Below are 23426 nucleotides of genomic sequence, written 5' to 3'. Positions count from 1 at the left end.
GAACTTACCCTTTGGAACAAACCTAGCCAGCAGGGATACAATGGCATGCACATCCCTATTTGTTTGATAGAATTAGGAGAACGGTCGCCCTGAGGTTACCCGATAGGTTAAGGCAAACGGCGGTTCTGATTGTTCAGTAGGTTACGTCAAACAGTGGTCCTGATTGATTGTTAGGTTTGGCGGAAAAGTAGCCCATAGAAATCATAGATAGATAGCACATATCACATACGATTGATAGATAGGTAGCACTTAGGGTTGGTTAAAAAAGGTCCTCATTGGTTTGTATGTTTGATCGGTGGGCTAGGAACAATTGGACGAGCTGAAGCACATGGGATTGGTCAAAAGATGGTTTCAATTGGTCAATACTATTGACCTCAAACAACGAAGACGATGAGATCCAAATTGGTTCAACGGGTTATTGACGTGATATACGCTCCATATTAATAATGATACATTGAGATGTATGCGTACCTTACCAGTCGGACTATCTTTACAATGGCCAGCGCAGTGGTGCTCCATATCAACAATGTAATAACGTGGCAGTTGACATGCAAACGTATTGAACGGTTCATTGACGACAGCGACGAGGCGAGCTTCTGGCGGGCGACAGATCGTACACCGCGAACATCGTGCTGTTCTTGAACGTATACGAGTTGGACGTAGTACAAATTGTAAGAAATAGAGTGGCTTTTAGGATCTGCCGAACGATATCCACAAGATTCGATGTATCTGATCGGTCAATATGCTTGATTACCACAATCTAATGGTGACAACACGGACCAATATATCCGACTTGGGGTCAGTCCGAGAGTTTAATGGATCATGGACGCGAAATTAGTCGATAGTTATAGCAATGCCTATGAGACGGATGAGCCCTTTGTCCGATGAATTGCCTTGAAAAGAACTGGCTCAATGGAGCTCCGCATCAACGATAGAGTGACGCGACGGCGGGGATATGACTCACATAATCAGCTGTCGTTTGATGACACCGACGACGCATTTTTCTGGTGTATGGCGGGTTGTATACCGAGAACATCGTCTCAAAGCATATTTTCGACACCGCGTAAGGAGAAGGGTAGTAGATATATATGCACATGATCTTAAACACACGTATTAACATGGTTTTAGTGTTAGGTTTCATCAACCATAGCCCGCCGGATTTAGCGGAGGTGGGCGGAGCAAATCGGAGGTCGTGGTGAAGACATTGTTGGCTCCGCTGGTGAGTATGATAGAGTCCCTTCCAAACATCTATTTGCAGTCTGCTTGTGGTCAAAAGCTGAAGTGGGCCACCCTGCACCAACAGGGTGAGCCCAGAACTCCAACTCAGTCAGTGTTAAGACTTAAGGGTGCTATTTAATATAACCTACTTACTGTGTTTCCCGAAATCTAGTACACGTGTTAACAACGACGACTTCGACGTTCATGACAGAGCTGCATGAACAGTACCATAAGATACCTAAATCACGATACAAAGTGTGAAGCTCGATGCCTCGTAGCCAGTTACATGTTACAGGTGTGGTAGCCGCCGCCAATGCGCTCACTGGAACCCCGTAATTTGCCATCTCCATGACAAGGAAGCTAAGAGTAATGGCGGATTAGCGTGAGGCAATCAAGGGCAGCCTTGTCACACAGCGAGATCGCGAGTCGTGTAACGATCTCAAGGGACGTTGTCAAGCATCAACGCCACGTTAGACAAGCGGACAGAGCCACCTCCGCGTACATCGAAATGAGAGCTGTACAAATACGTGCGTGTCGCGGCATCCGATGAGTTCAGTGCGTCACAGCTGAAGGAGTGGCTCTGTGTGGGGGCGTTGATCTGGACTACCTAACGATTCCTTGAATGCCTCGGTGGGATGTAGTACAAACTGGCTACTACACAGTGACATGCACAACACGTTGGATTTAGCACCTGTTCACAGTGAAGCTTGTCGTGCGTGGGCCACTACACGCTCGATGATTGCGCATCCACTGTCCTTTTAGACAAAACAAAATGGAGCTTGGATAGCCCGAATGGCTATCAGCACTACTGTAAGCACGTCCGGTTCCGGTACTGCTAACAACAAATACCCTGAACGGAATTATAGAATGAATTTAGATAGGGTTGTGTTGGCACTCACTGTACACCAGCCATCGCGAAGCTCTCCGCACCAGCCTTTGCCACTTTAGTGTAGCAGCGGAGCAACTATGCTGCACAGCACACATCAGAAATCAATTTGAGCACCAACAGACCATGGGAGGTTGAATGGAAATCAAGCAGAAGAGGGGGCTCAGCGAGAAGACAGTCGTCTGTGCAGCCATGACGCAGCACGAGTTAGCAGTGTGGGCAAAGGTGACCTACAAGCTCAAGCATGTTCCTGAGCAGACGGCAGTCTCCGACATCCTCAAGAGAGTCCCTGCGATCGTGTGTGACGACTACGGTGACGGCAGCAGACACAAGCCCCTTTACCTGACGTAATTGGTACTGGAGAGCGCGCTTTGGGCATGGATACAGAAGCTGGAGTCTCAGGGAGTATGCCTACCTCGTGAGCTAATCAAAACGAAGGCCTGTGATATACAGAAAGCCCTTTGTGACGCTTGGTAGCTCACGTTTTCAGATTGATGGCTAACAGCTTTTGAAAGAAGACATGGGTCGCGGCCTGGGGAAGCTGGCTCAGCTGACCCGGCAGCTGTTGCACTCAGAAAACAGCAACTACATGATTTAGCTTATCTCTGCGAGGCAGAGGACATTTTCAATAAGGATGAGACAGGCCTCTGCTACGCGACGGCACCCACTCGCTCTATATGTACTAAAACGCGCGCGCGGTGTCAAGAAAATAAAACCAGGATCACTGTAGCTTTAACGGCAACCTCTGTCGATACCTACGCGTTTAGGGCGTGCGAAACAGCCGAATTGCTTCAACAAGCGCACTGCGGAAGAGCTGGGGTTCAGCTATCGCTCCAGCGACAAGGGATAGATGGCAGGAGTTATTTTGCGTGAAGGGCTGCGCAGTTTGGATCGTGATATGCGTGCATGTGGTCGTCGTATTATGTTGCTACTTGACAATGCCTCCTCTCATATAGTGGGATATATTGTCTGTAGTAACGTGAGCGTAGCGTTCCTACCACCACACGACAGATTTCTTACAACCCATGGATGATGGAATTATCGTTGCGTTCAAGATAGCATACCGCGGAAGGCAACTGCGCTGGGTCAACAATAAGATCAAACGCGGATACAAGATTGATAAGAACCTGTACAAGGGTAATCAGCTGCAAGTGATGCAGTAGAACAAGGAAATCTGACGTTATCAATAAGGTAAATTATAGAAAATAGCTTTCGCCATACTGGCATTACTGTCACTGCAGTCGATGAAAGGAGAACGGAAGTGGTACACGACAGGTCATGTGTAGAGACTTGTACCAGAGGACAGTGAAGATAGCGCCGACGACCAGACAAGCACGGCTACAATGACACTGTAGTATCAATCGACACCCAGATGACCACTTCGTCAAGACTACATCATCTACTTCGTATGTGCCACCTCAACAGCAGCACTGCATAACCAGCGCCAAAGGTAGGTGCTATGGAGCTGGAGGGCGAAGTCACCGGGCACGCTCCCCTAGGAGGCAAGTACAAGTAGGAGTAGGAAAGATAAACTGCTTCTTTAATTGAACTCACTTCGCAATTGGCAACCAAACAAAAACGTCATAGCGACGAATCTTTCGGTTGTGTGGCGATTCGTCACTGATCAGTGATGCTACATGTAATGAACGTCGCTCTGGTTGGCAAATATACTCGCGGTGAACGCCAGGCGAAATCTGGCGTTCGATGTCTGTAGCGTCAAAAGGCCAGACTGCGGTGTTCAAAAGAGAAAACTCGCAAATTGCTTGCAGCAACCAGATATCAATAATATAGTAGTATATGATGAGAGAATACCTACTATAGTAACATTGCTTTCTGTATCCAGCCAAAATACTATATGTAGCCACTATATCAGATTCATAGTATATTTTACATCACTCATTGGCAAATAGTACTATTAACTAATGTTAATCTCTGGTTCTACTTGTCAAATCTTACCAACCCAAACTGGACTAATACCATTTTACATTGCTCTTAGCTATAACATAGACGACTTTAGCGGGGTTCTTAGGTGTTTTACTGACTTATTTGAGTGATACGAGAAAAAAAAGGTAGCGGTTTTCAAAATGTCCACAACAAAACTACGCACAATTATTATAATTAATACAGGGAGCTGAATATCTGGAAATGTTATATTGTAGAGTTAATACTGCAGTAGTAGCCTTCTGATATCAGTAGTGATGCCTATGAATTGTTGTGGCCATTGAAACACACACACACATTTCTTTATATTCTGTTTCTTCCTTGCTAGTGTTCTCCTCCTGAAGTCTCTGGGCTCTCCTCCTGAAGTCTCTAGCCGTACTGGCGGGCGCTCAACGTGCTGGCCGAGAGGAACAAATCCTGCGGTGCACGAGCAGAGACACGCGTGGCACACATCAAGCAAGACCTCGGCTCATAGGCCGAAAAGCGCCGGATTTCATCCAATCAAGATGTTGGGTACGCGACAAAAGCGGGGGTCCGCACTCGGTTTTTGTATACCGCGTGGCGATCCACTCGCCGCCGGTCAAAAAGAGGGGGGCCGGCACCCACCAACACCAAGCAGAACTCGCCATCATAACTCAACGGGTCAAGAACGCCGCAGACAGGAGATCGGTGACCATGCATCGCTTCCAGGTGCGTCCTGCAGCCAATTCGAGCCGCTTGCAAGCCGCAAAAGTTGCTGCAATTGACTAAACACTCGCTCCTTGTCTTGCTGCAGACTGCCCTCCGCAACAAGAACGTGTGGCAGCGTGTGGCCGTCTTCGACGCGCGCCAGGCCAGCGCCGCGGTCCGTCGCGAGGCGTCCGTGGCCATGTCTGCGCGTGCCTTCAGCTCGCTGCCGGACCACGAGGTCGTGGGTCTGCCGGCGCTGTCCCCTACCATGGAGGTGGGCACCATCGCCAAGTGGAACAAGCAGGAGGGCGACCTCATCTCGGCCGGCGATGTCGTGTGCGAGGTGGAGACGGACAAGGCCGTCGTGGACTACGAGGCCACGGACGACTCGTACCTGGCCAAGATCCTGGTCCAGGCCGGCTCGGGAGAGGTCGCCGTGGGCATGCCCATCTTCGTCACGGTCGAGGAGGAAGAGGACGTGGCCGCCTTCAAGGACTTCTCGGCCGATGCCGCCCCCGCAGTGGAGGCTGCTCCGGCTACGCCCGCCGTTGAGGCCGCCCCGGCTGCTGCCCCCGCTGCTCCGGCCCCGGCCGCTGCTGCGCCAGCTGCTGCCTCCGCTTCGGGCCGCGTTTTCGCCAGTCCGCTGGCTAAGAAGATCGCCCGCGAGTCTGGCGCCGTGCTGTCGGTGATCAACGGCTCTGGCCCGAACGGCCGTGTCGTCAAGGCGGATGTGGAGGCCGCTCTGGCTGCTGGCACGGCCGCCCCGGCTGTGGAGGCTGCTGCCCCTGCCGCTGCGCCGGTTGCTGCTGCTGCCGCTCCTACTGCCACTGCTAACTACACGGACTACCCGATCAGCGCGGAGGCCCAGGCCATCGCCCAGCAGTTCACGCAGCAGAAGCTGGAGGTGCCCCACTACCACCTGTCGACCAACCTGACGCTCGACAAGCTGCTGGACGCGCGTGCCCGCCTGAACGCTGGCCGCGCCGAGGAGGAGCAGCTGTCCGTGAATGACTTCATCGTGCGCGCTGCTTCGCTGGCCATGCGCAAGGTGCCGGACGCCAACTCGAGCTGGAAGGGCTCGTTCATCCGTCAGTTCGCCGACGTGAACGTGAACCTGATGGTGTCCTCGACTGCGGGTGGCGTCGTGGCGCCCGTGCTGACCCAGGTGAACCGCAAGGGCCTGGACGACATTAGCAAGGAGATTCAGGCTGCTGTGGCCAAGGCCAACGACGGTGCCTTCGAGTCCGCCGACCTGGCCAACGGCACGTTCACGATCTCCAACGTGGGCCAGTTCGACGTGCAGTCGCTGGCTGGCATTGTGCGTCCGGAGCAGGCGTGTCTGCTGGGCCTGGGCACGATCGAGAAGAAGGTGGTGCCGAACGACGACCCCAACGCTGAGCAGATTTATAAGTACGCGCAGGTGATGACCGCCACGCTTGCTTGCGACCACCGCGTCATTGACGGCGCTGTCGGCGCGCAGTGGCTTGCTTCCTTCAAGGAGCTGGTGGAGGACCCGCTGAAGATGATTCTGTAAGTGGAACAAACAACGTCGCCGTGGAGCCGCCAGTAAGCGAGAAAGCGATCGAGGTGTTTAGTTTCATGGTGTACCAGCCGACCTGTGCGGCGCTGTCGACTTTTTTCGTGACTTAGCGAGCCTGTTTTCCTTGCTGCCACGACGTCTTGGCGCCCCGATCGGACCATAGCAAGCGACTCCCTCCTCGTGCAGTACGTGGGCTATAGAAGTGAGAGCGAAGAAGTTGGTAAAGAAGAAAAACACCCTCCGCTCATTTCTCGCTGTCTTCCCATCCTTGCATGATTCGTGGCGTCGCTGGCGCATGTTGTCGATTTGCTCGGGTTCGCGTTTCTGTTGGCGAACGCGTTGCCAGCGATGGGTGACAATGGATGAAGCTGAAAAGCGGCCGAAGGCAAGACGCCGTGTTGTTGGGTGCTTGGAGCAAAACACGATGGACAGACCTTGACGTGTACGGCGCAACATTGCCGTCTGGTTGGCGGTTGTCGAAAAAGCAGGTCTCGTCAATGAAGGCAACGAACGCGCTGGGCCGCCCAACGTGGCGTGTTCAACCTTGGATTCGACTCAAGTTTGTTAATGATAATTTCGCTGATGTAGTATGTGGCTGAGTATTCGCGCTCTGGATTCTTTGGCTCGTGTTGTTACTACTCGACGCGCCAGCAAGATTTCAAGGATGAGAAGGACCTGCCCTGCGTGATCCAGCATGAGTCTCTACATCGGCGCTGTTGACGACCCGATCCTCAAGCCTGAACTGGCGGCAGGTATGCCTCGCGTGATGCCCAATCTAAAGCAAGAGTTGGTGCGCGGTGGTGGCCACTGGCTGCTATGGGAGAAGAAGGCCGAGGTGATCGACATCTTGCAGCGATGGCTCAAGCGACTGGACCTGTCCGAGACGTCTTCCAGTGACAGGATGGAGTCGTTTTTCATCGTATACATTTAGTTATCAATCAATCTACGCATCTAATGCCGTGCGGTCAACTCGGAGCGAGTCGCACACCGCAGAGCCTTCCACTAGTACATGGTGTCGACGCTTAGTTGCCGCCAATGAGTTCCTCAATGAACTCGTAGAAGGAGAACTCGGGGGCGCCGAGGCCAACGCTGTAGATGAATCGGCTGGCAAGCTGCGACGCGAAGAACGCGCGCGTGTAGCTCTCGGGCAGGCGCTTGATCAGCTCCTCCTTGGGCGTCATGCGCAGCAGGATCTCCGGGAAGCCGTCGGCGAAGATCTTCTCGCGCAGGGCCTTGTTCTCCCAGAGTCCCGAGTGCTGGATCTTGGCGCTCAGGTCCGTGATACGCTCGCTGAGCTGGTTAGTCAGCAGCGAGTAGTACGTGTCCGAGCGCTCGTGCTCGCGCCAGATGCACTCGAACTCACGCTGGGCGTTCAGGTCGATGCGCTTCTGCACCTCAGCCACGTAGGCGGCGTAGAAGGCCGGGCGCTTGCCCGTGGCCTCGTCCACCTGCATGTGCTCGGCGAAGTCCTCGTCCGTCATGGACAGAGCGGCCAGCACCTCGAGCGACGAGGAAGTGACGCCGCCCTTGTTGGCCGACGCGTCCTTGAAAAGGATCACGCCGGCGTCTTCGAGACGCGTGCGAGCGTCCTGCGTGAAGAACAGATTGGCACCCTCGACGATGTACTTGAAGCGGAGCGTACGGCCGTCCTCGCGGTACATGAACTGCTCGACGTTGTTGAGGTTCACGGCGGCGGGGCGACCACCGCACGGCACGAAGAAGTCGGCCGTGAGGCTGGGACGCAGGTGGAAAAAGTTGCGGAACTCCGTGCCGTTCTCCACCGCCTCGCCGTTCGGGAGCGTGACGTCGTTGTGCGACACGAGCACCTGGTAGCCCTCCGAAGACAGGAGGCTGGTGTCGAAGCCCGAGATGGGGCTGCGCGCATCAGCGAGCTTGACCAGGTCGTCGCGGTTGAGGCCCTTGGGGTCGTACAGCACGCCCGAGCCGTCCACCACGGCAATGGTCTCCTCCTGAGGGCTCATCTTGATCTCGTTGCTGCCGAGGTCACCGTCGGGGCCGCCAGTCTGCACCTTCGTGATAGGCGCCTGGAGCTGCAGCTTGCGCTGGATGCCCAGCACGTACTCACGCACACTGTGGGTGGTCATGCCGTACACGTCGTGGGGGATTCCACCACGCGAGGCAGACTTGCCAGTCGTGATGGCCTTCCAGTACGAGTAGCCACGCTGCTTGGCGTGCGAGCTAGCCCAGTCCATGAGGTGGGCCGTGCCCTCATCGGGGCCCAGGAACAGGATGTCCTCCTCGGGCTCCTTCATGAGCATCAGGTCGAGAACAGCGTCGATGTACTTGCGGAAAGCGACATCGGCCTTGTCCTGGTGGGCCTGGTTCAGCAGCACTACTCCCTTGGAGCCACCTTCCGGAATGTCCTTGTTCTTGCGGTGCTGGGTCGAGGCGAGGCCGTAGCACTCGTCGAAGAGCGACGACGCGTTGTTCAGGTACACCTGGCCGTGCGACGAGCGGATCATTCGGATGCCACCACGGGCGACGTCCAGGAAGCGCACGTGGAAGCCACGGAACTCGGATCCGATCACGTAGATGACGGCGTACGGCTCGTCGGGGAACTCGGTCTTGCTCAGGAACTTGCCGTCCAGGCGGAAGGCCAGGGCCGCCTTGTCGTTGGCGAAGAAGTTGGTCTTGCGAATGTGCTTGTTGAAGATGTGGAACAGCGAGAAGATCTGCAGGGCCTGCTCGGCCACGATGGACTTGCGCAGCGTGGACAGCGTGGCGCTGGTGTCCACCTCGGGGCGCTTGCCGTCCTCCGTGGGCTCGTGCAGGGCCTGGAACTCGGCGTACAGGATCTTGACAATCTCGGCCGAGCTCAAAATGTGGTCCAGGATCTGCGACTCCGTGTACGTGTTGAGCTTCATCGTGGAGCGGAGCTGCTCGAGACGCGCGAAAGCGTTCGGGTCGCGGTCACGCAGCGACTTGCTCACGATGGCGAACGACTCTGGCAGGCGGTGCATGAAGTGGAAGGTGAACTTCCAGGCCGCGTACGCGTACGCGATCTGCTGCGGGGTCAGGAGGCCGTCGGTGAGCATGGGGGTCAGCGACGTGCGCGGCAGCGTGAAGTGCATGGACGCATCGTTCACGACAGCGTTGAGGCGGTCCTCGAACGAGCCCTTGCCGACCGTCGGGTTGTCCAGCATCTGCAGGTAGAAGGTGTAGACGACGATGCCGTTGGCGAAGAACTCGGCGTACTTGCGCTGCGAGAAGAGGCCGTGCTGGCGGTACACGTCAGCGATACTGGAGAAGTACGAGTGGGTGGATCCGCTGCGGTAGGCAATGGCGACGCGAGCCATCTTGGAGCCGTCGGACTCGGTCCAGGCCTCAGTGTGGAACGTGGGGGTCATCTGGTTCATGGCCTTGATGATGCACTCCTGGTACACCTCCTTGAGGCGCGGGCCGGCGCGCTCCAGGAAGACCTTGTCGGCGACCTTGTTGATGTCGGTCTCGGTCTCGCTCACGTTGGGGTCAACGAAGTCGGGCTCCTGCAGGAAGTACATGCGCACGTGGTAGGGCACCGTAACGGGGTCGAGCACACCGTTCGAGCGGTAGCACTGCATGCGGTACGTGCGTCGCTTGGACGTCTCGGCCTTCTCCAAGTACTGGTAGCCGGCCTTGACACCGTCACCGATGACACCACTGGAGCCACTGAGGTAGTGCTTCTCAAGGCGGCGCTCGAGGACCTCTGTCTCGGTGATGCCCGAGTCGTAGCGAGCGGCGCGGCGGCTGGGCTCGTTGGTGTTGCCCACGACGTTGCTGAGCACAGAGAAGAAGGCGCCGTTCTCGCCCTCCTGCTCGAGCTTGACGTCCATGGGGCGGTTGGAGGCCTTGGACATGAGCTTGGCGGCGATGAGGCTCTGGATGTGGTGCGCGATCACGAGCGGCGACTGGCCGAGGAAGTAGAAGTCGTGGACGCCCAGCGGGCCGTAGAACCACTCGACCTCGTTGGTGACCGCGTCTTCGCTGAAGACCTTGGTGGAGCGGATGAGCGTCTTGACCTCCTCCATCTGGCTGCCGGTGTCGAACTTGCGGGCGACGCCCATGTCCATGGAGCGGCTGTGGCGGATCTGCGAGCGCGGCGAGATTTCCTGGGTGCTCATGGTGAAGCTGTGGTGTGTGTGTGTGCGGGGTTTGCGGCCGTTGAAACTCGACTTGAAATGCCACAGAGCACGCAAAAAGCGGAATGAGCTCAGCCCGCTGCGGGGCTAAACTCGGGGACGGAAACGCACGTCGGCGAGCGCTTCCGGCGAAGCGGCATTGCCGGCCTGTCGCCTACAAGCCAAATCACCACGTGAAAGAGGGCTGGTGCTGTGCTGCACACGAAAGGACAGCCGCCTGCCGCAGCAAATGGGCGAGCTTCAACCGCAAGCGCGTCCGCCGCGTCAGACTGCAACTGGCGTAACGGCCGGCCATCGTCAGAGAACCGCAACGGCCCGTGACTTGACGTTTGTATGTAGAGCACCGGATCGAACTGCCGTTCGCCTGTCACATGACCGGGCTTTCGACGTCGAAATGGGCACCCTCTTTTGGGCATCGCTGCGCACCGGCATTTAGTGTCTACTTGTTCCAGTCTCCTGGCCCGCAGTGCGCGCCATGTAGATAGATAGCACCGAGGCACATACTGTTCTGGCCCTTTGAAATCGCTATGCCAAAGGTACGCCGATGCAAAATCAGAGCTGGGCTTTCAAAATGGGTATACAAAATGGAGTTTGCGCATGGCTATGCAAACGTGCTCAAAAAATAAAACGAGAACGTCGATGAGCGCGACGTCACTCGTAGTAGTACTACTAATGCTAGTAGTAGTACTAATAGTAGTGATAATGATACTATAAATAGTATTATTAGCACTCCTACTCTGCGGACTGATACTGATCCTGCCGCAGCAAACGACTACAGCAACAGCAGACTCTTCTGGGCGCCGAATCTGCGCCGGATCACTGCGCGAGGAGGGCGGGTTCCACAGAGGTGACGTGCGCTTCGAAGGCGTCCTGGCGCCACCATATGAGCGATCGGTTGCACTTGAACCAGAGCGGCAATGATTTGGCCCGCTCCCGCCCGCGTCCGTCACATGTCGGGAGCCGTTTGAACAACACGCCGTATGTGACGTGGCTGGACCTGTGGTACAAGTTCTACTACAACTGGGCTACAAATGTATCGCGTTCACGCAGCACATCGCCGTCCACGTGATTGGAAGTGCCATGCCGAATCACCTGGTGCCGCGTGCTGAGACTCGAGCACGTGCTGCCCCGGATGTACCAGTCCGTCTGCGTTGAAGTAGGACACCGCCGAAAGCGCCAGCCATGACGAAAGGCTGTGGATACGGGCTCTGTCACATTGAACTTGTCGCGAGCATGGTGATTTGGGCAAAAGTCGCTCGAGTTCGAGCTCGAGCTTGGCAGACAAGAAAATCCGCTCGCTTGGCTGAATCACCTGAATCAGCTACATGTGGAGCACTCGCACGCTGGAGAAGGAGCTTTTTCGCAAGGCTCCTGGGGGCCAGCGCCTGGGATAGTCGTCGGCACAACCGAACACTGCAACTTGAATCTGGGCAGATTCCGGTGCGATGGCGAGATGGCTACACAATTCCACGACACTACCCAGCCAATTCTCACACCGCGAGGGCAGCAGGAGGAGGTGGCATTGTCGAGAGGAGTATGTATGAAGAGGATTCATGGACAAACGGCTCCTGTGGTGGTGTGCGCAGTTCATCTTCCTGCCAGGTAAATACCAGTAGCGATTTCTGTATGCTGTATACCGCTTTGCTACCGTTCCTATCGCCTACTCCCCACCAAAACGACCTCCATCACCCTCGTGGCTAGGTTGAAGTTATCCTGGAGCTTGGTCACACCACCAGTCGATTCGAAGTACTCGATCATCCCATGTGCCTCCCCCTCCCTGCAAACGCTAGCTCACCACCATGCTTCAGCAACAGCAGGCTGTCAAACGCGTTGAAGATATCGGACGATGACTGGTGGATCGTACAAGGAACTGTTGCTGATTTGGCAGAGCGCGCGCTCAGCCCAGTTGTGAGATGACATCAAGGGACAGCACGCTGCACTGCGAGCAACGCCTGTTCACTTGCCCCACGGAGCCACTGCGAATGATCTTGTCGGCGATGGGCTTCAGGTTCAATAAGTGTTTGCACTCATTGACAGAGTCGAACTTGTATTAGTAGCTGCCCGTGGTGGAAAAGTGCACTGTTTTCAAATGATCAGGTCTGTGAACCTTCGTGCTGGTCGTCCACCGGGCGTCTAAGAGTACGATTGTACTGTACAAGTGTAGCCAAGTCTCACTTCAGTGACTGTTACTCAAGTGGGTTGTACACCCGTTTTAGTGACATCTCCTTCCAGCCACTCAGTGGGGAGCCGCACAATAGCGGAGTCTACACAGCAAGTACCTCCATCATGTCGTTCCAGCTGCGTCGTCTCTTTGGCGGCCTGCGCGTGAACGCCGGCCAGACGGCCCGTCGCGGCCTCGAGGAGTTCTTCCCGGTGCAAAAGGTGGCAGGCGAGGGCGCCAAGCCCAACAGCCTCACACAGGTGCCGGCCAGCGTGGGCACCAAGCAGGTGATCGTGGGCGGCGAGTGGAAGGCGTGGATGCTGCGCCAGAAGAGCACCGACGACCTGCACAAGCTCTGGTTCGTGCTGCTCAAGGAGCGCAACGCGCTACTCACGGAGCTGCAGCAGTGCCGCGCCAAGAACATGGGTATGCCCAACCCGATGCGACGGACGAAGGTCAAGAAGTCCATGGCGCGGATCAAGCTCGTGCTGCACGAGCGCAGCGACGTCTACAAGGCCAACCAGGCCAAGAAGGCCCTGGAGCAGTAATTAGAGCAGCAGAGGAGGAGCAAATACACAAACACGCTCTTCGGCGGTGAGTTGAGCTGCTCAGACGGTGCGAACTGGTGCTTATTGGTATTGTTCTGTAAACTGGAGTATGGGCAGTTGGCTTTCCTGTAGCAGAGTTGTGACTTTCCAGGATCGCGTTGTGACCGAAATGTATTCCAGCATTGCACACTTGTTTGCTTTTCTGCTATCAGGTGATAGGAACGAAGTGGCGCGTAAGTCTTCACGTTGGAGGACCACGCGCGTGTCACGCTCAACACCCACCCCATCGCTCATGTGAGTTATCGTCAGGCTTGTGTCGCGCTCGGCACTCGATCAGCCAGCAGTGAAGAAACGTTGCTTCCTTCTCGAGTGTCGGCCGACGTAGTGAATTTGTTTCAACTATCCGATTAAAAATTGTGCGCTTGGACGAGGTATTGATGATCTGCTCCGCTCCAAATCACTGGGTTCTCGCTCAGTCGCCATCAGCGGTTTGTGTATGTGACGTTCAATCCCGTACCAACGTTACTTTCAGTTGACCCGACTGAAAACCCGTGAGTAGCACCAGCACCGGTGAGCGACCACCAGTGCTGCTAATTTACAGACCTTACCACTGGAGGAACATCCAGGTTCACAGGAATGCTTGGGGCCTCATGTTCAATGGTGATCGTTCATCGTGTATATGCCTTCCTCCTGTTGGAATGTCATTTATTCTCATCGTCTTGAACGATACTCCCGTTGAAACAGGAACTCTGGTTCAGGGAGCGTAAAATCTTGTGGTTGCACCCTCACTCGCAACCCAGTGTCTTTGAACTAGTACTTCATATTCGTCTCGTTGAGTAAGGGCAACTTGAAGTCATTGATCATAGGTACTCTCTCATGTTTCACTATCAAAGCCTCCAGCCTCCACTCGATTACACTAGCGCCTTGATCCTCTATAGCGCCGCTGCAGTGGAAGACGTCTCGGACAGGTCCAGTTGCTTGAGCCATCGCTGCAAGATGTCGATCACCTCGTCCTTCTTCTCCCATAGCAGCCAGTGGCCACCACCGCGCACCAACTCTTGCTTTAGATTGGGCATCACGCGAGGCATACCCGCCGCCAGTTCAGGCTTGAGGATCGGGTCGTCAACAGCGCCGATGTAGAGAGACTCATGCTGGATCACCCGGGGCAGGTCCTTCTCATCCTTGAAATCTTGCTGCCGCGTCGAGTAGTAACAACACGAGCCAAAGAACCCAGAGCGCGAATACTCAGCCACGTAATAGTCCAGCTCGGCCTCAGAGAGCAAGTCGGAAGGCTGCGTGTAGACCGGATCGGTCGAGTCATTGACGTTCTCCACCATCTTCAAAAACTCGAATTCATCGCCGAACTCGTCGTACTTGCGATACATGGCCGTGAAAATGCGGCGTGGGTCCTTGTCCAGCAGCTTGGCCGCTCGCTCCGAGTCTCCGAGCAGCTTCATGTACGAAAACTGCGGGATGGCAGGAATGAGCATGTCGTAGTCCACGCATGCTTTGCCCTGTGGGAAGTACGGAGTGCAGATAGCGCAGGCGGCAATGACGCGCTCGGGGTGGTAAATGCACATTCGCCACGTCAAAGCGCCACCCCAGTCGTGTCCGCAGAACACGGCGCGAGGGATGTTCAGGAAGTCCAGCAACCCCGCGAGGTCTCCCGTCACCTTTTTCGTGCCGTACCCCTCCACCGTCTTGGGAGCCGAGCTGCGACCGAATCCGCGCAAGTCTGGTACGATCACTCGGTGCGTCTTGGACAGCGCCTGGATCTGGTACCTCCATCCGAACCAGAGGTCGGGCCAGCCGTGGACGAGCACGACGGGGGTGGCGTCTCGCGGTCCGACGTCGATGTAGTGCAGAGTGATGTCATTGCCCACGGGTGCGTAGTTGTGCTCCCAGTCGTCCCAGAAGTGCGAGGGGGGCGTCGAGGTCATGGCGCTTGGAGGCACGTTCGCGAATGCTGCGGCTGGTGCACGTGCACACGGAGGAATGCCAAAAATGTCAAGTCAACATGCACAGATGTGCTGACCCATTGCCCGGCACGTACATGTTAAGTTTACGTACCTCGACTACATGTGTATGTTTACAGTAAAGATACGCATGTAGTCGTGGGCGCGCGAAGGTCGGTCCTGGGAGAGATCTCTTGCTTTCCGAGACCCAGACACCGACTGAGGGCCACATTGGAGGTGGTGATTGTGGATGTTGCGTACATGTAGTGACGTAAGTGAGGGGCTCGCTGGAAGATGCTTCCCAGCAGCGACACTTTCCCGTTGGCAATAGGATATTAAGCTTGGGCCAAGCCACTTGGCATGAAGGTGCAATGGCTAGCTACAGTTCAAACCGTGAGTGACGGTGTCGAGCCTTGAAAGCGGAGGCTGCTTCTCACTTTTCCTTTGGCTTCCTCGTTTGCAGATCCACTAGCAATCTCGGTTTGCTGCAATGGTTTCCTTCGTCGACGCTAACAAGGTTCTGACCTCTACACCCCCCTCGCACTTCTGGGACGACTGGGAGCACAACTACGCACCCGTGGGCAATGACATCACTCTGCACTACATCGACGTCGGACCGCGAGATGCCACCCCCGTCGTGCTCGTCCACGGCTGGCCCGACCTCTGGTTCGGATGGAGGTACCAGATCCAGGCGCTGTCCAAGACGCACCGAGTGATCGTACCAGACTTGCGCGGATTCGGTCGCAGCTCGGCTCCCACGACGGTGGAGGGGTACGGCACGAAAAAGGTGACGGGAGACCTCGCGGGGTTGCTGGACTTCCTGAACATCCCTCGCGCCGTGTTCTGCGGACACGACTTTGGTGGTGTCATGACCTGGAGGATGACTTTGTTCTACCCGGAGCGGGTCATCGCAGTGTGCAGTGTTTGCACCCCATACATGCCTCCTTCGGACGTGCACGTGGATACAGACGCTCTTGTACGCGCTGTCCCTCAGTTCTCGTACATGACCCTCTTGAGTCAGCCTGAGGAAGCCGCCAAGTTGCTCGATCCTGAGCCGCGTCGTCTGTTCACTGCCACGTTCAGACTGTTCGCTGACATCGACACCTCGCTGACATTCCTGGAGCTCCTCCATGGCGTGACAGACTCACCCAACCCAATTTTCACGAACCCTTCCGAGCTCCTCGAGGAAGCTGAGCTGGACTACTACGAGGAGGAGTACAAGCGATCGGGCTTCGCTGGCGGGTGCAACTACTACGCTGCAAGGTTCATCGACTACAACGACGAGCTCGAACTTCCTCGCACCATCACGCACAAGGCGCTTCTGATAAGCCCTGCGGAGGACCGCGTTTTGAAGCCTGGAATGGCAGCTGGGATGCGCAAGTTGGTCCCAAATCTGCAGCACGAGATCGTGGAAAACGCCGGCCACTGGACTCTGTGGGAGCAGTCGGACGAGATCACGCGGATTCTGCAGCAGTGGCTCGAGGAAGTTGACCTCGATGGCTCGACATCTGATAAGGTACCGTAGCGAAAAGTTAATCGTCAGCTTTGTTGAACATTTTCATAGGACTTTTACGAGCACACAGCCACCCTGCGATCCCAATAACACGACTTTTCGTCTCTTCCCTGACATCGTTCACACGAAAGCTCTCACTTTAGTCGCGACCTTCAATGTCTGGCTAAGCTTACAACTTGCAGCGGTCGGAACGAGGCGGCGCTGGGATTTTGGCCAGCCAAGTCTTCAGCAGAGCGTTCACGCGCGCCGTCTGTTCCCACAAGACCCAGTGGCCGGCATCGTCCACTACGTGCGTTTCGAGATTGGGCAGAAAGCGAGCCATCTTGCGAGCCAACTCGGGCTTGAGCACGTGGTCATTCGCTGCCGCGATAAACATCGCGGGGTGATTGATGACGGAAGGCAAGCCCTGTTCGTCCTTGAAGTCGATGTCGCGGGTAGCGTAGTACTGGCACGTGCTCTGGAACTTGGAGCGTGAGTACTGATCCACATAGTACTGCATCTCCTCCTCGGACAGCATTGCCGAGCGCTGCGTGAAGATCGGATCCGGGGAGTGTGTCACGCCCTGAAGCGTGCCAACAATGGGCTTGCTCTCATCCTCCAGCGTTGGGCTCATTTCCGTGTGTTTGCGGAAGACAGCGGTGAGGAAGCGACGAGGAGCCGCATCCAGCATCTTCCCGGTGTTTTCAGCGTCCGCCAGCAGCTTTTGGTACGCGAAGTATGGAACGTGAGCAACCACGACATCCAGTGGCACCAGGCGCTTCGCTGGCGGTGTGAACGCTGTGCATACAGCGCAGACTGCAATCACGCGCTTCGGGTGGTAGAGGCACATGCGCCAGACCTGCACGGCACAGACACTGACGTCGTAAGCAAAGTCGAACCCACAGCGTTTCCAATTGAGGCAACACTCTCCTGGTAGCCTCCCCAATCATGTCCCGCGAACACAGCCTTCTCAATGTTCAGGCCGTCTACCCCAACAGACCGTCAGCTCAAAAGGTAACGGTTAGGATAGCACGAAGCTAATGCCAATATGCTCACCCAATAGCGCAGCCAAGTCGTTCGTCACATTCTTGGCGCCGTACGCCTCGACATTCTGCGGCGTCGAGCTCTGTCCGAAGCCGCGAAGGTCTGCACCCCCACGTTAGTTTACCGATGTTAACCCTACAGCCACCAAGACACCATTTACCGGGGACAATCAGTCGGTACGTGGACTGCAGCGCCTGAATCTGGTGCTGTAAATCCACGAAAAAGGTCAACCGCAAGTCGCTCGAGACCACAGATCACAGTAGCGTCGTACCCGCCACCCGAACCAGAGATCAGGCCAGCCATGCACCAGCACCACAGGCAGCGCGTCTCGAGGCCCCACATCCACGTAATGCAGCGTGATCCCCTCCGCCGTGCGCATGAAGGCGTGCGGCCATTGAGACGCCATCGTACAAGAGTCAAGTGAGTGCTTGAAGTTGTATGCATCAACCTATGCTGTACAATAGGTCCGATGCATCATGTGCCGGATTATAGGCCCTATATATCAACATATTACCTACCATAGGTTTCTTAATTACACGTAACCGCTTCTCGGCGACCTATTCCTGACGGCCCGTCATGGTGTCGTGTGGAGATAAGACCGGAAGACGGCGCATATTCGTACACTGGGCCCCTATATTCGGTGCACCACCTCGTCAGAAACTGGTGGCGTGTCTCGCTCCAGACGCGCGTCCTTCTCCCGCCTTTTTGATACTCGTATGGCCGGCTCGCGTCTCTCGTCGACTCCGACACGCGCCGTCGACCGCCCGCAGCAGGCAGAAGCCGCCATGTTTAAGCAGGATCGCCCCGCTGGAGGTGCGTCGCTCTATTGCTCTGACTCGTAGGACAACCGCCTGATCGTCCCGTTGTGCTGCAGTGCACATCCGCAACCCGCTGCGGTCCAAGAGGGTCGCGGGCTCCGTGACCGACAGTTTTGATCACCCCCCAGCAGCTGCAAAGCCCCCGCCCATCGGCGGCAAGTTCCTCGGACGACCGGCCAGTCGAGCGGTGGTGTTGGAAAACTCGAGCTCCCGCGCGTCGGCGGCGTTGGCATCGCTCACGCGGTTTCATCCACGTCAGACGACAGCAAGCGGCAGCTCCGTGCGAGAGAGGAGCACCGACGAACTGGACGTCGGCAACAACGCAAACCTGCCGACCATCGGCACTAGCGAGCTGCCGAGACTGGCACCCAATGTCGGGCCGTCCACCGGCAACATGACTACGAGCAACATTGTCACGTCGCAACCGACGACGACCCCGGCGATATCGTACCCGGCGAGGGTCAGCAGCAGCGGGAGGACGTCGTCGCACAATGATCTTACCAGGAAGAGGCATCCGCAAGGACTCGTGGGGCTGCAGAACCTAGGCAACACTTGGTACGTTCGTAGTATCGATTTTGGCTCTCAAAACTGTCGTATTTACACGTTTGGTGCAGCTTCATGAACAGTTGTCTGCAGTGTGTGAGCAATCTCCCTGCTATCGTCAAGTATTTCCAGCCGGATCTCTTTGAACGTGAGATTAACGAAGCGAGTCCCACAAAAGGAGCTCTTGCGAACGCCTTTGGTGACCTCATCAAGGCTCTCTGGACAGGGGACAAGTTTACTGCTACTCGACCGGTTGAGCTCAAGCGCGTGATCGGCAAGGTAGCATCTCGGTTTACCGGCTACGACCAGCAGGACGCACAGGAATTTTTGCGCTTTCTACTTGACGGACTGCACGAAGACCTCAACCGCGTGAAGAAGAAACCGGCGTACTACGAGATCAAAGACCGCCCAGAGGCAAAAGACCGAGATGTGTCGGACGAGTACTGGAAGTTCTACCTGGAGCGCAATGCAAGTGCTCTCTCCGAGCTCTTCTGTGGTCAGCTACGATCTGAAATCCGCTGCGAGACGTGCAATCATCGATCCGTGTGTTTCGACGTCTTCTGGGACTTGTCGCTCCCTGTGCCGAAAAAGAACGGCAAGAGCAGCGCTGCAAGTCACCTGCGGATGTCCAGTAGCTTCTTCTCTGGTGGGAGGACTGCCTCAGCGACAAGTGACGCAACGCCAAGTAGCAGCACAAGTCCTGGTGGGGGTATGTCTATCCATGACTGCTTGAGAGCGTACACGGAGCAGGAATTCCTCAGCGACGATGCATCCTACTACTGCGCTAAGTGCAAGGCGCATCGCTCCGTGGCCAAGAAGATTTCAGTCTATCGGCTCCCGAACGTTTTGGTTTTGCATCTCAAGCGCTTCTCATACTCCACCTTCAGTCGAGACAAGGTGAGCACGAACATCAGCTTCCCAGCTCAATGTCTCGACATAGCCGAGTACTGCGCCAACGACGCCGTTGTCGACGGCAGCACGCAATACGACCTCACGGGCATTGTACATCACATGGGCTCGCTCAACGGCGGTCACTACACGGCCGAGTGCCTCAATGCAGACACGCAGGAGTGGTTCGACTTCAACGACGCGTCCGTGACGGCCATCAAGAAGCCTGAGCTCTATAGTTCTAGTGCTTACGTGCTCTTCTACCAGCGGCGAGAAGAAAAGTCGCTCACCATTTGAAATCGTAATTGATACAACGCACAGCAGTTAGGTAGTAGAACATACCAAGCTCAGCGTTATCCTGTATTATCCAAGACCAAATACAACTTGTTTTGAACCACAACTCTCGTCAACCGAACAGCAAAAGCGGAGCCCCAACTATGTCAACGGAAGATCATCATCATCAGACTGCAAAGCAAGCACGATGGTGAATCCCGGTGGTCAGGCTCGGCAACACAACCGCGGCCCGAGTCCTCTGAATCGCAGCTTCTTCCCCTCAGTGTATGAACGTCTGACGAGACATTTGATGCCACTGGGTCGCTGCTTCGTTACCGATGATACTAAGCAGGTACTTCGACGTATGTCCGAAGTCTGGCCGAGCAAGGAGAACTCTGCACACCAGCCAAAGAATCGATGACACAATCTCATAACGCGGATGGTTGGCGTGCTCCTACATGTAACGTTCCTTCCAACGCCACCTCAGCTCAAATCCCATGAGTCTCACGCCTTGCTTTCTTCCAGTAGAGTTGGTATAACGGAACGACGATTGCAAGCGCCTTCCTCTACGGCCTCAGGCTGAACTCCAGCGGCTTGGTAGCCGCTCCCCGCCTCAGGACGTTTAACTCGAACACAGTCCTCATTCTCGAAAGCGCCATCGACTGCGCACTCCAGTCCCCTCGTCCTTCTGTCGTGATGGCCCGCACTACGCTTTCGATCGCCCTCATGGCCACAGCCGCTGCTGTTGTAAGCGCTCGCCCGGCCTACGTGGCTCTCCTCCCCAACGGCGCCAACGTCCCGGGTGTGAAGGCTTTGGGCCACGTCAACCCGGCTGGAGGAGGTGCCAACAACGAATTCGGCCTCGACTTCGCGAGTGCCGGCACGTCGTGGACGAAGGCTTTCTGCGAGAAGGACTCGGACGGCGACGGCCAGACCAACGGCCAGGAGCTGGGAGACCCGTGCTGTGAGTGGGCTGAGAGCTCGAACGCAGTAGTCAAGTGGAAGGAGGGCGTCTCGCACCCAGGCAACGCGACGTCGAAGTCGGACCCCTCGCTGTGGGCCGATATCTCGTGCGGCTCTTCTTCGGGCTCGAGCACGTCGTCGACAATTACGGTGACTGCGGGATCTGGTTCCAGCACTGCGGACGCTGGATCGACCACCGCTCCTGCCACAGGCGCCACCACTCCTTCGACGGAAGCTACTGCATCGGCAGCTTCCGCATCGTCCAGCGCAGCATCAACTCTCACTCCGGCCGTGTGCTCGGCCGTCGGCGTTGCTGCTGCCGTCGCGGCCTTCTTCGTGTAAAGCTAATAACAAGACTTCGTCGTTGCTTCCTCCCAGGTCCTTGTTAATCTCACTGAGCGTTAGCTTCAGCCCATCGGTGGATTCCACAGCGTCTGGGGCGAGGAATTCTTTGCTGCGCCATGTGTCAAACGCATCTGTCTCCTCGATCCTGTGCCCCATGCGGACAGCAAACGTTTATGGTTACTGCGATGGAGATCAATTCGTAATCACGGCAGGACCACCGGGATTGGAGATCGCATGAGTCCGGTGGTCTTCTACAATTGCAACAAGCGGACTCCGGACCCTTCGGTAGCCCACCGTGGCCACAATTCCGAAGGCACTGCGTTGGACACGGCAGCAGTAGACTCAGAGCTTCCTGCAGCTAACCGCCATGGCCTTGGATTTTTCGTCGCAGCTTTGGTCTTGCCCTGTTCGGTTCTCGGTGGCACCACGATCGACAGTTGCGTGTGCAGCTGGCGCACCATCTGAAGAACCAGCAGCGCCAAGACAAGACCGAGCTGCAGCCTACGCATTGCGGTACGCAATCCTCCGTTTGGCTACGTAACCAGCGCTGATTAATACGACACCTCGACGGAGCTTCAGATGTGTCCACGGTCTTTCCGCGGATAACGAATCGCGCACCGCCGCAACGGACCTCACCGACGCAACCAGGAGCTCCTCATTCTCGAAAACGCCGTCGACCGCGCACTCTACACTCGCAGCAACCTCCGCCCGTGATGTCTCGCGCTACTCTCTCGCTCGCCTTGATCGCGACTGCCGCCGTCGTTGTGCACGCCCGTCCGGCGTACGTGGCCCGCCTCCCCAACGGCGACAACGTGTCTGGCGTGGCAGCTCTGGGTCACGTGGACCCGGCCGGTGGCGGTGCCAACAACGACTTCGGCCTCGCCTTCGAGTCCGCCGGTGAAGAGTGGACGGCGTCCTTCTGCCAGCAAGACTCGGACGGCGACGGTCAGACCAACGGCCAGGAGCTCGGCGACCCGTGCTGCGAATGGAGCCAGGACTCGAACGCTGTCGTGCAGTGGACCACGGGTGTCTCGCACCCTGGAGACGCGTCGTCCACGTCGGACGAGTCGCTGTGGGCCGACGTCACCTGCGGCTCGTCCACCTCGAACTCCACCTCGACGACCACAAGCTCGGGCTCCAGCACCAGCACAGTCGAGGCTGGCTCCACGACCGGCACCACCAAGGCAGACGCCGCCACATCCGCTTCGGGCGACGCCGCCGCTTCTTCGTCTTCGAGCGCAGCTTCAGCTCTGACCCCCGCGGTTTTCTCGGCCGTGGGTGTCGCCACTGCCGTTGCGGCCTTCTTCCTGTAGATTTTCATGTACTTAGGAACATTTCCACCATTAATCAACAACAAGATTCTCTTCTTTGAGCTCTCTTACAACCATCCACATATTAAACGCAACACACACTCGGTGAACTACACGCAGGTCCTCAAGCTCGAGTCTGGAGACGATAGACTCCTCCACTCGTTCAGCACACCTGAGAGCGACATGGTGAGCATGTGCTGTGCGGAGAGCATACTCTTGAGTCCTCTGTTGCGGAACTCAGCCCGTTCTCGCTCCTGACTCTGCCTCATGGCAATAGACTTCCACGTTGGCTCTGAAGGGCACTTGATAGTAGGTGCTGCAGCCCGGATTGAAGGCCTCGCTTTTGACAGTAGCAGAACCTTCACTTCCGCCTCCAGACTCTCGATCTCGCGACGCAAGAGCTCGATCTTGCCTTTGTTCCGGAGTCGTGGGGTAGTCGCTCTCGTTCGTTTCGTTGGCCCGGCCTCCGGGTCTCTTCGGGGACGGCGTTTCTTCCGTTTGGAGTCGTTGGCTTCGGCTGGACGTTCTTGGGCCAATGGCCAGATTTGTTCGTCGAAGTCGAGGGGGTCGGAGAAGAGGAACTGCGCGTCGCTCTCTTCGAGGAGGAAGTTCATGGCGAGTGTGGGGCTGCGTGGTAAATGGAGAAGTGAAGGGGTTCCGCGGCACGACAGGCAGTCAACAGCGTCAGTACTC

General features: G+C 56.3%; 11 protein-coding genes across 11 annotated transcripts; 7 read left to right on the top strand and 4 right to left on the bottom strand.

Annotated features, from left to right (window-relative positions):
- Positions 1-4720: 4720 nt before the first annotated feature.
- On the top strand, positions 4721-6248 carry KRP23_14897 (Dihydrolipoyllysine-residue acetyltransferase component 3 of pyruvate dehydrogenase complex, mitochondrial; the record flags this gene model as incomplete). Its single annotated transcript, XM_067885774.1, has 2 exons — positions 4721-4735; positions 4821-6248. The coding sequence occupies 2 exons, from the start codon at positions 4721-4723 to the stop codon at positions 6246-6248; spliced, it is 1443 nt and encodes a 480-aa protein (XP_067737053.1).
- A 700-nt stretch (positions 6249-6948) lies between these two features.
- KRP23_14896 (uncharacterized protein) lies at positions 6949-7185 on the top strand (the record flags this gene model as incomplete). The annotated part of the gene is made up of 1 exon (XM_067885773.1): positions 6949-7185. One exon carries the CDS (start codon positions 6949-6951, stop codon positions 7183-7185), a length of 237 nt encoding a protein of 78 aa, XP_067737052.1.
- Positions 7186-7276: 91 nt separating this feature from the next.
- On the bottom strand, positions 7277-10375 carry KRP23_14895 (Glutamate dehydrogenase 2; the record flags this gene model as incomplete). The annotated part of the gene is made up of 1 exon (XM_067885772.1): positions 7277-10375. The coding sequence occupies one exon, from the start codon at positions 10373-10375 to the stop codon at positions 7277-7279; it is 3099 nt and encodes a 1032-aa protein (XP_067737051.1).
- A 2304-nt stretch (positions 10376-12679) lies between these two features.
- KRP23_14894 (39S ribosomal protein L47, mitochondrial) lies at positions 12680-13102 on the top strand (the record flags this gene model as incomplete). Its single annotated transcript, XM_067885771.1, has 1 exon — positions 12680-13102. One exon carries the CDS (start codon positions 12680-12682, stop codon positions 13100-13102), a length of 423 nt encoding a protein of 140 aa, XP_067737050.1.
- Positions 13103-14034: 932 nt separating this feature from the next.
- KRP23_14893 (Bifunctional epoxide hydrolase 2) lies at positions 14035-15042 on the bottom strand (the record flags this gene model as incomplete). The annotated part of the gene is made up of 1 exon (XM_067885770.1): positions 14035-15042. The coding sequence occupies one exon, from the start codon at positions 15040-15042 to the stop codon at positions 14035-14037; it is 1008 nt and encodes a 335-aa protein (XP_067737049.1).
- A 505-nt stretch (positions 15043-15547) lies between these two features.
- Positions 15548-16582, top strand: KRP23_14892 (Bifunctional epoxide hydrolase 2; the record flags this gene model as incomplete). Its single annotated transcript, XM_067885768.1, has 1 exon — positions 15548-16582. The coding sequence occupies one exon, from the start codon at positions 15548-15550 to the stop codon at positions 16580-16582; it is 1035 nt and encodes a 344-aa protein (XP_067737048.1).
- Positions 16583-16739: 157 nt separating this feature from the next.
- KRP23_14891 (Bifunctional epoxide hydrolase 2) lies at positions 16740-17999 on the bottom strand (the record flags this gene model as incomplete). The annotated part of the gene is made up of 5 exons (XM_067885767.1): positions 16740-17408; positions 17474-17535; positions 17606-17695; positions 17754-17799; positions 17865-17999. The coding sequence occupies 5 exons, from the start codon at positions 17997-17999 to the stop codon at positions 16740-16742; spliced, it is 1002 nt and encodes a 333-aa protein (XP_067737047.1).
- A 310-nt stretch (positions 18000-18309) lies between these two features.
- KRP23_14890 (Ubiquitin carboxyl-terminal hydrolase 2) lies at positions 18310-20139 on the top strand (the record flags this gene model as incomplete). Its single annotated transcript, XM_067885766.1, has 3 exons — positions 18310-18406; positions 18468-18966; positions 19026-20139. The coding sequence occupies 3 exons, from the start codon at positions 18310-18312 to the stop codon at positions 20137-20139; spliced, it is 1710 nt and encodes a 569-aa protein (XP_067737046.1).
- Positions 20140-20811: 672 nt separating this feature from the next.
- Positions 20812-21420, top strand: KRP23_14889 (Temptin; the record flags this gene model as incomplete). The annotated part of the gene is made up of 1 exon (XM_067885765.1): positions 20812-21420. The coding sequence occupies one exon, from the start codon at positions 20812-20814 to the stop codon at positions 21418-21420; it is 609 nt and encodes a 202-aa protein (XP_067737045.1).
- Positions 21421-22136: 716 nt separating this feature from the next.
- Positions 22137-22736, top strand: KRP23_14888 (Temptin; the record flags this gene model as incomplete). Its single annotated transcript, XM_067885764.1, has 1 exon — positions 22137-22736. One exon carries the CDS (start codon positions 22137-22139, stop codon positions 22734-22736), a length of 600 nt encoding a protein of 199 aa, XP_067737044.1.
- A 107-nt stretch (positions 22737-22843) lies between these two features.
- On the bottom strand, positions 22844-23347 carry KRP23_14887 (uncharacterized protein; the record flags this gene model as incomplete). The annotated part of the gene is made up of 1 exon (XM_067885763.1): positions 22844-23347. One exon carries the CDS (start codon positions 23345-23347, stop codon positions 22844-22846), a length of 504 nt encoding a protein of 167 aa, XP_067737043.1.
- Positions 23348-23426: the final 79 nt, after the last annotated feature.

Source organism: Phytophthora ramorum, assembly GCF_020800215.1.
Source record: "Phytophthora ramorum isolate Pr-102 chromosome Unknown Phyram_PR-102_s0023, whole genome shotgun sequence".
Taxonomy (NCBI): domain Eukaryota; phylum Oomycota; class Peronosporomycetes; order Peronosporales; family Peronosporaceae; genus Phytophthora; species Phytophthora ramorum.
This window is presented reverse-complemented; position numbering and strand designations above follow the sequence as displayed.